Here is a 13,938-nt window from a genome sequence, read left to right as displayed (position 1 = left end):
AGGAAGAGACTGATAAACTGAGGTGAAGATCTGTTAGTGGCTCTTCCCATGCTGCTGAGGCTGGTGCCCATCCCCCACTGGCCTGGCAGGCTGCCTCCGAAGCCACTGTCTGACGGGAACAGAGGTGGGGGGACATAGCTGGGCAGGGATTGTGGCATCTAATTAGTAAATTCTGACTGCTAGGTACCAGCTCTTGGCACGGCGAAATTTACTGCAGAAAGCACCCTGCAGTCTCTCTTTCAGCCCCACTCTTGGTAGGGGAGGAAGCACAGGGTATTGAGAGACACAGGAACCAGCAGGGATCATTTGTGGCAGTAGGGATCATTTGAAGGACAGGTCTTCCCCAAGAAAAGGCAGTGAGGCTCAAGCCTGGTCACCTCCTGCAGTTTTCGATTAGCAAATTCAGAGTGCTGTATTCCGGCTCCCAGAACAGCTAAGAATTCATTTCAACCCGCCCAGGACAGAAAGTAACCAGCAGCCTCTGCTTAAATCACTCTCCCAGCTGGGATGGAAGAAAGTAAGGCTGATAAGGGACACTAGCTTTTTATATCTGCCGGTAACAGGTTGCTGAAGAGTGGTTCTTCCCCAGGAAAGGGGGGTTAATTAGTCCCGGACAGTTGGCAGCTGCTGTTCAGGGGATTCAGATGACAGTCTGGGATCAGATCAACAGTTTCAACCCACCCCGGCCAAATGCACCTAGCAGCCCCTGTCTCAACCATGCCTCCAGCAGGGAAAGAGTTGATTGAGAATTAAAGACACTGTATCACCTCAGTTCTGTGGGGAATAGGGAGCAGAAGAGTGCCATCTGCTGGGCACACCAGGAAAACACAGAATTGGGAGCAGTTATGGAGAAGATTAACGTTCTTCAGATATCCCCCCATGGTACTTTGGAACTGATCTACACCACTTTTGTGTGTCCGTGGACCTGTTTTGATGGAAGAATGGTATTGAAAGAACTGGATATCCATACCCAAAAGAATGAAAGAAGATCTGTATCTCACACCCTATACAGAAGTAAACTAAAAATGGATCAAAGATATAACATTAGAGCTAAAACCATAAAGCTTTTAGAAGAAAATATAGGGAAATATCTTATAAATCATGTATTAGCAGGTGGTTTCCTAGACCTTACACCCAAAGCAGAGCAATAAAAAAAAGAAATAAACAGAATCTCAAAATTAAATGTTTTTGTGCATCAAAGAATTTTGTCAAGAAAGTAAAAAGGTAGCCTATGCAATGGAAGACAATATTTGGAAACCACATATGAGGTACGGGTTCAATATCCAGAAATATATAAAGAGTTTCTACAACTCAGCAACAAAAAAGACAAACAGCCCAATTTAAAAATGGGCAAAAGACACGGAGAGCCATTTTTTCAGAACAAAATACAGGTGGCTAAAAGGTACATGAAAAGATGCTCAACCTCCTGGCTATTAGGAAAATGCAAATGAAAACCACAATGAGATATCTTGCATCTTATACCCACTAAAATGGAGATTATAAAAAAAAAAATAGAAAATGACAAGAGCTGAATACAACACAGAAAAAGACACACTTATCCACTGTTGATGGAAATGTAAAATGGTACAACTGCTCTGGAAGGCAGTTTGGTGGTTCCTCAGGAAGCTAAGTATGAACTGCCATATGATCCAGCAATCCCACGTACTAGGTCTGTATTCCGAGGAGCTGAAGGCAAGCTCACAGACTGTTTTTTTGGTATACTATATGGTGGGGGTCACATTTCATTCTTTTTCCATGTAAGTATCCTGTTACTGCAGCACCACTTGTTGAATTTTTGTTTGTTTCTTTTTTCTTTGTTGTTTTGGGAAGCGCATGGGCTGGGAATCGAACCGGAGTCTCCTGCATGGCAGGCAAGATTCTACCAGTGAACTACCCCTGTACCCCTTTGCATACTGATGTTTATAGAAGCATTATTTACAATTCATTTTGATGTATATAAGTTCGTCTCAAGTTCCTATGTATTATTCTCCCGAGTAGACCACGTTAGGTCACTAAGCAGGTCTTATAAAATTTTAAAGATGAAATTTATAGACAGCACTTTCTCTGATCATAATGGAATGAAGCTGAGAAATGAGTAATAGGTAGAGAACTGGAAAAGGCACAAATATATTGAGGTGAAGTAACATTCTTTTTTTTAAATTGATTATATGCCACCTTTTAAAAAAATTTTTATTAATAAAACCAATCAATATACAATATGAACATTCTTTTTTTAATCACATAGTTGTATATATTCATCATCATGATAATTTCTTAGAACATTTGAAAATAGCGCAGTCTTAAACAGGCAGTCAAAGAAAAAATTATGAGAGAAATTGGTAAATATCTTGACAAATGAAAACAAGAACACAATATCTGAAAACTTATGGGATATAGTGGAGGCATTGCTAACAGGGAAACTTGCAGAAGAGCTAAAGTTGAAGACCTAACTGTATACTTGGAGGAACTAGAAAAAGATCAGCACACTAATCCCCAAGCCAGCATAGGAAAGAAATAATAAAGATTAGAATGGAAATAAATACAATTGAGAACAAAAAGTAACAGAATCATCAAAACCTTAAATTGGTTCCATAAGAAACCCTTAGCTAAAATGCCAAAAGAAAAAGAGAAAATACAAGTAAATAAAGTCAGAAATGAGAGAACGGACATTCCTACTGACCCCACAGAAATAAAAAGGATTATAAGAGGTTACTATGAACAGTAGTATGCCAACAAACTAGACAGTTTAGGTGAATGGATGATTTCCTAGATACACATTAACAGTCCATACTGATCTAGAAGTAGTAGACCTCAACGAAGCAATCAAAAGAAAAAAGATTGAAATGTTTGTCAAAACCTCCCAATAAACAAGCCTGGGACCAGATGGAGTCACAGATGAATTGTACCAAGTCATCCGAAGAATCCTCCTCACACTATTCCAAGATAATTGAAGAGAAGGGACCACTAACTTGTTCTCTGAAGCCATCATCATCCCAATAAGAAGGCCAAATAAAGGTACTACAAGAAAATTATAGACCAATTTCTCCAATGAATATAGATGCAAAAATCCTCAAGAAAATACTAGTAAATCAAATCCAGCAGCACATTAAAATAATTATATACCACGATCAAATGGATTTTATCCCAGGTATGCAAGAGCAGTTCAACATAATGAAATCAATGAATGTAGTATATCACATTAAGACAATGAAGGGGTAAGCCATGTGGTCATCTTGATTGATGCAGAAAGGGCATATGACAAAATTCAGCATCCTTTCTTGATAACTTCAAAAAATAGGAATAGATGGAAACTTCCTCAATATCATAAAGGGGCATGACTCCAAACATCCCCTTTCTACCGCACTTTCATAATGTTCAGCACTGTTAATTATTCTCACAATAACATGCTACCATCATCTTTGTCCATTTCCAAATGTTTACTTTCAACCTGATTAAACATTCGGCACATGTTAAGCAACTGCTTCACGTTCTTTAGCCTCATTTTATTTCTTGGCAACGTATATTCTGTATTTTGTGTCTCTGAGTTTATATATTGTAATGAGTTCATAAAATACTTGTCCTTTTGTGTCTGACTTGTTTCTCTTAACATAATGTTCCATGTGTTTCAGGACTTCATTCCTTCTTACTGCTGAATAATATTTCATTATATGTATATACCACATTTTGTTTACCCATTCATGTGTTGATGGACACTTGGGCTGTTCCCATTTTTTGGCAATTGTGAATAACGAATAACATCTCTGTGCATATTAGTGTGCAAATGTCTATTAGTGTCCCTGCTTTCAATCTTCTGGGTATATCCTGAGTAGCGGGATTGCCGGGTGGTAAGGCAGTCTGTACTTAGCTTTCTGAGGAACCACCAAACCGTCCTCCACAGCAGCTGTACCATTTTACATTCCCACCAGCAGTGAATAAGAATTCCAGTTTTTCCACATCCTCACCAACACTTGTAGTTGCCTGTTAGTTTAACTGCTGTCTACCATGTTTTATATTCTTGGAATATAAAATTCTGGATAGAGCAGCTTTCATTAATTTGTTTTAAAATCATCACCCCAAGTCTTTGTTTTTTTAATGCTTTATGATCATGGTGTAGGTTCCCATATTTTTAATATAGATCTGAATGAGACTTGGTATTGTATGAGGTGTTTTTTCATGATTTGAGGTTTTTTGACCTTTCAGTGTGTTGAGGCCCACGATTTAAGTTATGTGAAAATTTTCCTGAGAAAATAATGACTTACTAATAATCAAATTTATTCTTTCTTATATATAATTTTAATATATAAAGTTTTTGGTGACATGTAATTTTGAGAATTTGGACTTTGGATATTTTTAAAACATTTCAAATGTCTTTTTTTGCTTGCTGTTACATACTTTCAAATTGCCATTGAGTTGGTCATTTCACATGATAGTGAGGACTGCATAGATTTGTACTTATTTATTGCTTGTTTCTATCTACTTCAAAAAAATGTTTTGGCTGTGCTTGAATTGACAAATAAGGCATATTTAGTAAACAAAAAGATCTTATCGAAGTTCTAATTATTATCACACTATTTCTTTCCTTTATTTCTTTTCAGGAATCTAACAAAAAACATAGATGAGCTTTTCTGAAACAGGAATAATATGAATACTTTTTAAGCAATGCAAAGATTTGTCCCAAAACAGTTCTTTTTTAGCTCTAATAAAGATAGTGTGGGATTCCTTTCGACTTTTGTAACCGAAAGTCTATCCGTTCTCACACAAACTCTTTTCTTATCAATTAATCCATATTACTCAGTGTTTCTGGTCTCCAAGGAATTTTTATTAAGAGTTCAAGATAATTGAGCAATCATTTCCAAATACTACCATATTTAACATGATGAGGTATAACAAAAAATCAGTTGTTTTATCATGAATATGGACCAGTGTTTAAATTTTCCCTTATGGAAGTTGTTGGAGATGTAAAGTTAAAAAAAAAAAGTGCTTTGTGGTTTTTCAGCTACTCCAGTAATAACACAGTGCACAGTTTCAGAATGGAACCTTAAAACCATTAAATGATCTCATGGCAGAGTGTTGCTGTTTCTGAAGATTTTTACAAATGAGGTACTACTTGACTTTAGAGTCTCATAATGTTTTAAAAATAGTTTTATTGACAAAACAACATACAAACATTCTTAACATGCAAGCATTCCATATTTGGTGTACAATCAGTGGCTCACAATATCATCACATAGCTGATATCATACCCCTTACCTCTCCCTCTCACTGATGGTATTTCCATCTACTCAACATATTTTATTGATTTATTTATTATTTATTTTTATGAAACATAACCACATACAAACACAAACATTCTTACCATATAGTCATTCCATTCTTGTTATATAATCAATAATTCACAGTATCATCACATAGTTGTATATTCATCATCATGGTCATTTCTTAGAAGATTTGCATCAATTCAGAAAAAGAAATAAAAGAAAACAGAAAAAAATTCATACATACCATACTCCTTACCTTTCCCGTTCATTGAGCACTAGTTATTTCAATCTAATAAATTTATTTTAACATTTGTTCCCCCTATTATTTATTTATTTTTAGTTCATATATTTTACTTGTCTGTTGATAAGGTAGATAAAAGGATCATCAGACACAAGGTTTTCACAATCACACAGTCACATTGCAAAAGCTGTATCATTATACAATCATCTTCCAAGAAACATGGCTACTAGAACACAGCTCTACATTTTCAGGCACTTCCCTCTAGCCTCTCCATTACACCTTAATTAACAAGGTGATATCTATTTAATGCTTAAGAATAACCTTCAGGATAACCTCTTGACTCTGTTTGAAATCTCTCAGCCATTGACACTTTTATCTCATTTCCCTCTTCCCCCATTTGGTCGAGAAGGTTTTCTCAATCCCTTGATGCTGAGTCCCAGCTCGTTCTAGGATCTCTGTCCCACGTTGCCTGCAAGGTCCACACCCCAGGGAGCCACGTAACAGGGGGAGGGCAGTGAGTTTGTTTGTTGTGTTGGCTGGAGAGCGAAGCCACACCTGAGCAACAGAAGAGATTCTCTTGGGGGTGACTCTTAGGACTAATTTTAAGTAGGTTTAGCATATCCTTTGCGGGGTTAAGTCTCATATGAACAAACCCCAAGATTGGGGGCTCAGCCTATTGCTTTGGTTTTCCCCACTGCTTGTGAGAATATCAAGAATTTTCCAGTTGGGGAAGTTGAATTTTCCCCCTTTCTCACCATTCTCCCAAGGGGACTTTGCAGATACTTTTTTATTCACTGTTCAAATCACTCTGGGGTTTATCGGGGCATCACTCTGGACAAACCTACAAAATCTTGTGCCCTATTCAAGGTTCCAAGTACTATAGTGTTCAATTAAGTTGTCCATGTAAGTTTTATTAGGAAGTACACTAGTCAAAATATAAATTTATAAATTTAAAATATAAATTTATTTCTGCTCTAATCTTCATTATTTCTTTCCTTTTGCTTGCTTTGGGGTTAGTTTGCTGTTCTTTCTGTAGTTCTTCCAAGTGGACAGTTAATTCCTAAATTTTTGCTTTCTTCTTTTTTGATGTAGGCATTTAGGGCAATAAATTTCCCACTTAGCACTGTCCTGGCTGCATCCCATAAATTTTGATATGTTGTGTTTTCATTTTCATTTGTCTCGAGATATTTACTGATTTCTGTTGTAATTTCTTCCTTGACCTACTCATTGTTTAAGAGTATGTTGTTGAGCCTCTGTATATTTGTAAATTTTCTGGCACTCTGCCTATTATTGATTTCCAGCTTCATTCCTTTATGATCTGAGAAAGTGTTTTGTATGATTTCAATCTTTTAAAATTTATTGAGACTTGCTTTGTGACACAGCACATGGTCCTATCCTTGAGAATGATCCATGAGCACTTGAGAAAAAAGTTTATCCTGCTGTTGTGGGGTGTAATGTTCTATAAATGTCTGTTAAGTCTAGCTCACTTATTGTATTATTCAAATTCTCTGTTTCTTTATTGATCCTCTGTCTAGATGTTCTGTCCATTGATGAGAGTGGGGAGTTGAAGTCTCCAACTATTATGGTTGATGTGTCTATTTCTCTTTTCAGTGTTTGCCTCATGTATTTTGGAACATTCTAGCTCTGTGCATAAATATATATGATTGTTATGTCTTGTTGAATTGTTACTTTTATTAATACATAGTGTCCTTCTTTGTCTCTTTTAACTGTTATACATTTGAAGTCTGACTTCTTGGATATTAATATAGCTACTCCTGCTCTTTTCCGATTGTTATTTGCATGAAATATCTTTTCCCAACCTTTCACTTTCAACCTATGTTTATCCTTGGTTCTAAGTTGCATTTCCTGTAGACAGCATATAGATGGGTCCTGTGTCCCAGTCTATGTCTTTTGATTGGGGAGTTTAATCCATTAACATTTAGTGTTATTACTGTTTGGGCAGTAATTTCTTCTGCCATTTTGCCTTTTGGATTTTATATGTAATATCTAATTTTTCTTCTTTTTACCTTTACTGATAGTCTTCATTTCTATGTTCTTCTCCATCCCTCTCTTGCCTGTCTTTTCCTTTCTGTCTTTAGTGCTCCCTTTAGTGTTTCTTGCAGAGCTGTTCTCTTGGTCACAAATTCTTTGATTTTTTGTCTGAAAATGTTTTAATTTCCCCTTCATTTTTGAAGGACAATATTGTGGATATAGAATTCTTGGTTGGCAGTTCTTTTCTTTTAGTAAGTTAAATATATCATCTCACTGTCTTGTCGCCTCCATGGTTTCTGCTGAGAAATCTACACATAGTCTTATTAGGCTTCTCTTGTATGTGATGGATTGTTTTTCTTTTACTGCTTTCAAGATTCTCTCTTTCTCTCTGACATTTGACATTCTGATTAGTAAATGTCTTGGAGTATGTCTCTTTGGATCTATTCTGTTTGGGGAACGCTGTACTTCGTGGATCTGTAATTTTAAGTCTTTCGTGAGAGTTGCGAATTTTTCAGTGATAATTTTCTCCATTAATTTTTCTCCTCCTTTTCCCTTCTCTTCTCCTTCTGGGACACCCACAACACGTAAATTCATGTTCTTCATGTTGTCATTCAATTCCTTGTGTCCCTGCTCATATTTTCCATTCTTTTTCCTATATTTTCTTTTGCTTATCAGATTTCAGATTTCCTACCCTCCAGTTCACTAATCCTACCTATCTGCTGCCTCTTGAAATCTTACATTGTAGGTTTCCATTGATTTTTTCATCTCTTCTACTGTGCCTTTAATTCCCATAAGTTCTGTGATTTGTTTTTTTTTCAGACTTTTGATTTCTTCCTTGTCTTCTTTATATCCTCCCTCAATTCATTGATTTGATTTTTGATGAGGTTTTCTATGTCTGTTTCAACATTATGAATTAATTGTTTCAACTCCTGTATCTCATTTGAATTGTTGGTTTGTTCCTTTGACTGGGCCATATCTTCAGTTTTCCTAGTATGATTTGTTATTTTTTGCTGATATCTGGGCATTTAGTTACCTTAATTAGTTTATTCTGGAGATTGTTTTCGCTTTTTCTTTTACCTAGGATTTTCTTGCTGGATGATTTTGTTGTCTATCTGTTCTTTGATATTTACTTCAACTCATTCTAGTCCTCTACCTTACCTAAACAAAGCTTAGGTTTTGTTTAACAGATAAGAATTTTTCAGTTCTTGTTTTTTTTTCTCTTGTCCTGCCTGTATAGCGCCTTTTTACCCCCCATTAGGAGGGTCTACTTAGGTATTATAGACCCCAGTCAGATTTTCTCAGACCAAACTGGCCTCTTCTCAGGAGGAGGAAGTCACCTACATCAGTTTTCCCTGAGGTTCAGACCCAGTAGACAGAAAGGCTTTCCTGTGAAGCCTCTGGACTCTGTTTTACATATCCTGCCCAGTATGTGGCACTTTTTTGCCTGCAGGTCCCACCAGCATAAGGTGATGCAGTACCTTTAACTTCAGCAGACTCTCCCTGCTGTGGGTGTGGTGGATACATAGGAGAGGTTGTCAGCTGTCTTTAATCACTTCACTTTTCCAGGTCCTGGGTCTGAATTCCTTGCGGTGGGGAATCCACCTGAGCTGGCCCCACCCCTTTCCCAGGGAAGGCACAGGCTCCAGACAAACACTCCAACAAGCTCAATTCTGCCTATGCCTGGGGCAGTTGGAGCCTGAGAAGCCTTGCTTCTGTCTCTAAAGAGTAGTAAAGCCATATAATCACAGCCCCACAAAAAAGAAAAAGAAAAATTATTTTCAGAGCAATACCCCATTCCTTGGGTTTGCCAGTCAAGAGCTTAAGTTGGTACTTTGCTCTGTGTATTTCCAGGTCCTATGTGCCCCCTCCTTTCCTTCAGGGCCCTGACCTTTTCAAATCCAAAAAACCCTCTGTTTTTTGTTTTTTTCTTTTTCTGTTAGCCTTGTCCCCTCTGCGCTGGTGCAGAACTAGCAACCTGGGCTATTACTTGAGGTTCATCTGAGCTGGGGGCCTATTTTTAGTAGTCAGAATTTGTTATTTAATTCCACAATTGGAGCTTGGTTGCACTCAGCCTCTGCTGCTGGGAAAGTCTCTTTCCTTTCCCCTCTGGGAAGCAGTCTGTTGGGGAGGGGCACCAGCCACTGCGACTTGGGGAAGTCATGGTTCTGAGTGGGCTGACAGCTGGTCCAGTTTGTCCAGGCTGGGTTTTGCTGTGTGTCAAGTCACTGATGTGGCCCCAGAAGTTGTTCTGTACTGTTCCTGGCTATTTATTAGCTGTTCTGGAGGATGAACTAAATCCCACACCTCGCTACGCTGCCATCTTGGCTCTACCATATCCAATATATTTTAACCTCTGTTCCTCCTATTATTTATTTTTTTAATCCTTATTTACAGCTCATCTGTCCATACCTTAGATAAAGGGAACATCAGACATAAGGATTTCACAATCCCACAGTCACATTCTAAACATATCTTCATATAATCATCTTCAAGAAAGAAGGCTACTGGAGCACAGCTGTGCGGTTTCATGTACTTCTCTTTAGCCACTCAAATACACCATAAACTGAAAACGGATATCTATATAATGCATAAGAATAACCTCCAGGATTGCCTCTCAACTCTGTTTGAAATCTCTCAGCAACGGGCACTATTTTTTCTCAATTCTCTCTTCTCCCTTTTGGTCAAAATGGTTTTCTCAATCCCTTGATGCTGAGTCCCAGCTCATCCTGGGATTTCTGTCCCATGATACCAGGGAAATCAACACCCCTGGAGTCATGTCCCACATAGGAGGGGAGAGCAGTGGGTTCCCTTGTTGTATTGGCTTGGAGAGAGAGGCCACATCTGAGCAACAAAAGAGGTTCTCTGGCGGTGACTCTTAGCTATAAATTTAAGTAGGCTTAGCCTGTCCTTCGCAGGAATAAGTTTCACAGGGGTGAATCCCAAGATTGGGGGCTCGGTCTGTTGATTTGGTTGTCCCCACTTCTTGTGAGTGTATCAGAAATTCTCCAAATGGGGAAGTTGAATCTTTCCCCCTTTCTCCCCATTCCCCTGAGGGGACCCTACAAATACTTCTTTACTCACTGTCCAAATCTCTCTTGGATTTATCAGGGCATCACACTAATCTGGACAAATCGAAAAAATCTCATGCCCTATTCAAGATTCCCTGTACAGATGGTATTCATCTAAACTGACCACACAAGTTAAATTATGAAGTGCACTACCCAAAATATAAATTTTGTACCAAATAAACATCTCTCCCTTTAGTCATACACAGAAAAAGTTTTAGGATGTGGATGATATCATCCTTTACCCAGTCTTCTGATACACCTTAATCCTATCCAGATCAGCTTCATTCATATCTGTGCTCATTATCTGATCACTTAATCAACTTTTTAAATCGTTTCTGTTTGGGGCATTGATGATTTTCTTAGCTTCAGAGAGTCACATAATTTTTGAAGTTGCAGTTAATTGGCATTCAGTTGTTAAGACTTGGATAATGGGTGTTGTCCTTTTCAGTTAATATGAGTGCTGAATAAACTATAAATGTACTTTTAATCCTTAAATTCCAGTCCCTCTATTTTGGCACACAATATTTTTAGACACTTGACAGATATTTTGGAAGTCTGAAGACAGTCAAGTTTGATGCTTAAAATATAATAATCATAAAATACAACTTTAAAAATAAGGCTTTAATGTTGTGTTCATAACTCCAGTATTAAAAATCTGTGTTGGAATTTTAGAATGAGATGACCAAATTTGACGGGTGAATTGAAATGAAATGAGAAATTGAAATGAAACAAGAGCTTCCTTGAAAACCACTTATTCCTATTGGCCATTATCAGTTGTAACTTCAGTAAAAGCACCCTTTCCATTTTTTTTAAATTTTGGCATAATTTTGTTTTATAAAGACAAATTATAAATAACGTATTTTATTAACTATGTTTCTTATTTAATAGATCAGACGAAAAGAAGTCCATGAACTGGAAGCAGCTTCCCAAAAAGCCATGTAAAAATCTGCTTAGCACCTTGAAGAAATTATATCCTCAGCTATCATCAGGTAGATATGGGGAATAAAGAATATTTTAAGTAAAGAATATATATGAGAAAGTTCCTCTTAAAATATTAGTAATAATTTTGATATACTTAAAAGGATTCTCTTTATAAAAGAAAATTCTAATAATAATGTTGTATTTTGTGATTTTTTTATATTCTTTCTGCCATGTATCTTCTTGTTAGCCCTTCCAGTGATTCCTAAGGAAATGGGGAGAGGAATTTCAGGAAGTCACAAGCTTTATTTTGAGTCTTTCTCTAATTGATGAATCAGTCAATATAGTTTGATACTCTAAATTGATGCTATTTTCTGTTCCTACTTCATTTGTCAGTTCATCGTAAAACTCAAGAAGGTTCAGCAATTGAGATGACACCAATTGAAGCAGATTTCTCCTGGCAAAAGAAGACAATGCAACTTGAAATGGAAATTCAGGAAGCATTTTTGCGCTTTATGGCAACTATTTTAAAAGGATATAGAATATTTCTCAGACCAATCACAGAGGCCCCTTCAAATAAAGCTACAGCAGCTGATTCGTTGTTTGACCGACAGGGTGAGTGGCATTGAAAATACAATTGCTTTTTAAAATATTTTCTACTGTTTATTGCTACTAAGATTAATCACAATGTAACTTATTAGAAATACATATTAAAATATAATGATCTTTAACCAAGCTCTATTATGTATGGAATTTCTTTTACTTTTTAATTCTCCATTTTTCCCCTGAGAAATTTGAAACTAGAGGGCTTTAATTATGAATAATGAAAGATGTCACCTATATTAGCAATAACGTATTGTCAACTATCTTTGTAGAACATAGCTGGTGGTAGTTTGCTTCTAGGTATTTTGTGCAGTTTTGCAAACTTCTTGGCTTTATACACCCTTTTTTATCTTAAATGCAATCTTTTGAGATATATATTCACATAGCATATAATCCAAACTGTACAGTCAGTGGTTCACAGTATCATCATATAGCTGTGCATTCGCCATCACCATCAATTTTTGAACATTTTTATTACTCCCCTCAAAAATAAAAAAGAACATGCAAAATATCCCATACCTCACTCCTTTATTTATTTATTTATTTATTTACTCACTCATTTGTCCATACTGGATAAAGGGAGTGTCATTGATAAGGTTTTCACAATCACACAAACACACCTTAAAAGCTCTATAGTTATTCAGTCACTCTTTATGAATCAAGGTTATTGGATTACAGTTCAACAGTTTCAGGTATTTCCCCCTAGCTACTCAATACTCTAAAACCTGAAAAGGTATATATATATATATACACAATGCACAAGAATAACCTCCGGAATGACCTCTGGACTCTATTTAAAATCTCTCAGCCACTGAAGCTTTATTTTGGTTCATTTCTCTTTCTACTTTTGGTGATAAAGGCTTCCTCAATCCCGTGATGCCAAGTCCAGACTCATTCCTGGGAGTCATGTCCCACATTGCCAGGGAGATTTACACCCCTTGGAGTCTTGTCCTACGTAGAGGGGGGAGGGAAGTGAGTTTACCTGTGGAATTGGCTTAGAGAGAGAGGCCACATCTGAGCAATGAAAGAGGTTCTCTGGGGGTTATCCTTAGGCATAGTCATAAATAGTCTTAGCTCCTCCTTTGCAGGAATAAGTTTCATAAGAACTAGCCTCAGGATCAAGGGGCCTGGTCTATCAAATTGCAGTCCCCAATAATTGCAAGAATATCAGGTCTTCTCCAGGTGGCGAAGTTTGCCCCATTCCTCAAGGGGACTTTGCAAATACTTTTTAATCTTCTTCCCAGTTTATTCTGGGTTGTATTGGGGCATCACACCAACCTGTATAAATGACAAAGATCTCACTCCCTATTCAAGGTTACATATGATTATGGTATTGAATAACCTGATCATACAGGTTAAATTAGATAGTGTGCTACCGAAAATGCCAATTTTGCACAATGTAAACCTCTCTTCCTTGGTCTCTGAATGAAATTTTAAAATATAGTCAGTATCATCCTTTACCATTTAGTCTGATTTACTTTAGTTCTCCCCAGATCAACTTCATTCATATCTCTAATTGAAGTCTGCTCATTTTATGTCTGTGACCTGTGCCCTGCTCCTTTAACAATCATGTATCCACATCCCAACCCCCTGGTCCCTTCCCCTTGCACCAGGACACACCTGCGCCCTGCCCTCACTGTACCCCGATCTCTGTGCTCCATACTGAACATCCTGATACCGATGACATGTACGCTCTGCTCACCAGGCCCCGTGCATCTGCACAGTCCCCCACATCCACTTCCTGCCATGCTCTTCCCATGTCCCTCATGCTGCACCTGGCTCTTGTGCTCCAAGGACTGCCCCCACACCACAACCCTGCACCCCACGTTTACAGGCACTAGCGTAGCGACTTGACCCA

General features: G+C 37.5%; 1 protein-coding gene across 3 annotated transcripts in view; it reads left to right on the top strand.

Annotated features, from left to right (window-relative positions):
* Window positions 1–13,938, top strand: part of DENND4C (DENN domain containing 4C) — a 158,375-nt gene that overhangs the window by 78,296 nt on the left and 66,141 nt on the right. For all 3 annotated transcript variants that reach the window (XM_077148071.1, XM_077148069.1, XM_077148070.1), the window contains exons 11-12: window positions 11,448–11,548; window positions 11,874–12,092. In XM_077148071.1, the coding sequence (XP_077004186.1) occupies window positions 11,448–11,548; window positions 11,874–12,092 (320 nt within the window). The remainder of the gene's footprint in view (window positions 1–11,447; window positions 11,549–11,873; window positions 12,093–13,938) is intronic.

This window comes from Tamandua tetradactyla, chromosome 2 (assembly GCF_023851605.1).
Source record: "Tamandua tetradactyla isolate mTamTet1 chromosome 2, mTamTet1.pri, whole genome shotgun sequence".
Taxonomy (NCBI): domain Eukaryota; kingdom Metazoa; phylum Chordata; class Mammalia; order Pilosa; family Myrmecophagidae; genus Tamandua; species Tamandua tetradactyla.
Note: the sequence above shows the minus strand (reverse complement) of the source record. Positions and strands in the feature narration are given on the sequence as shown.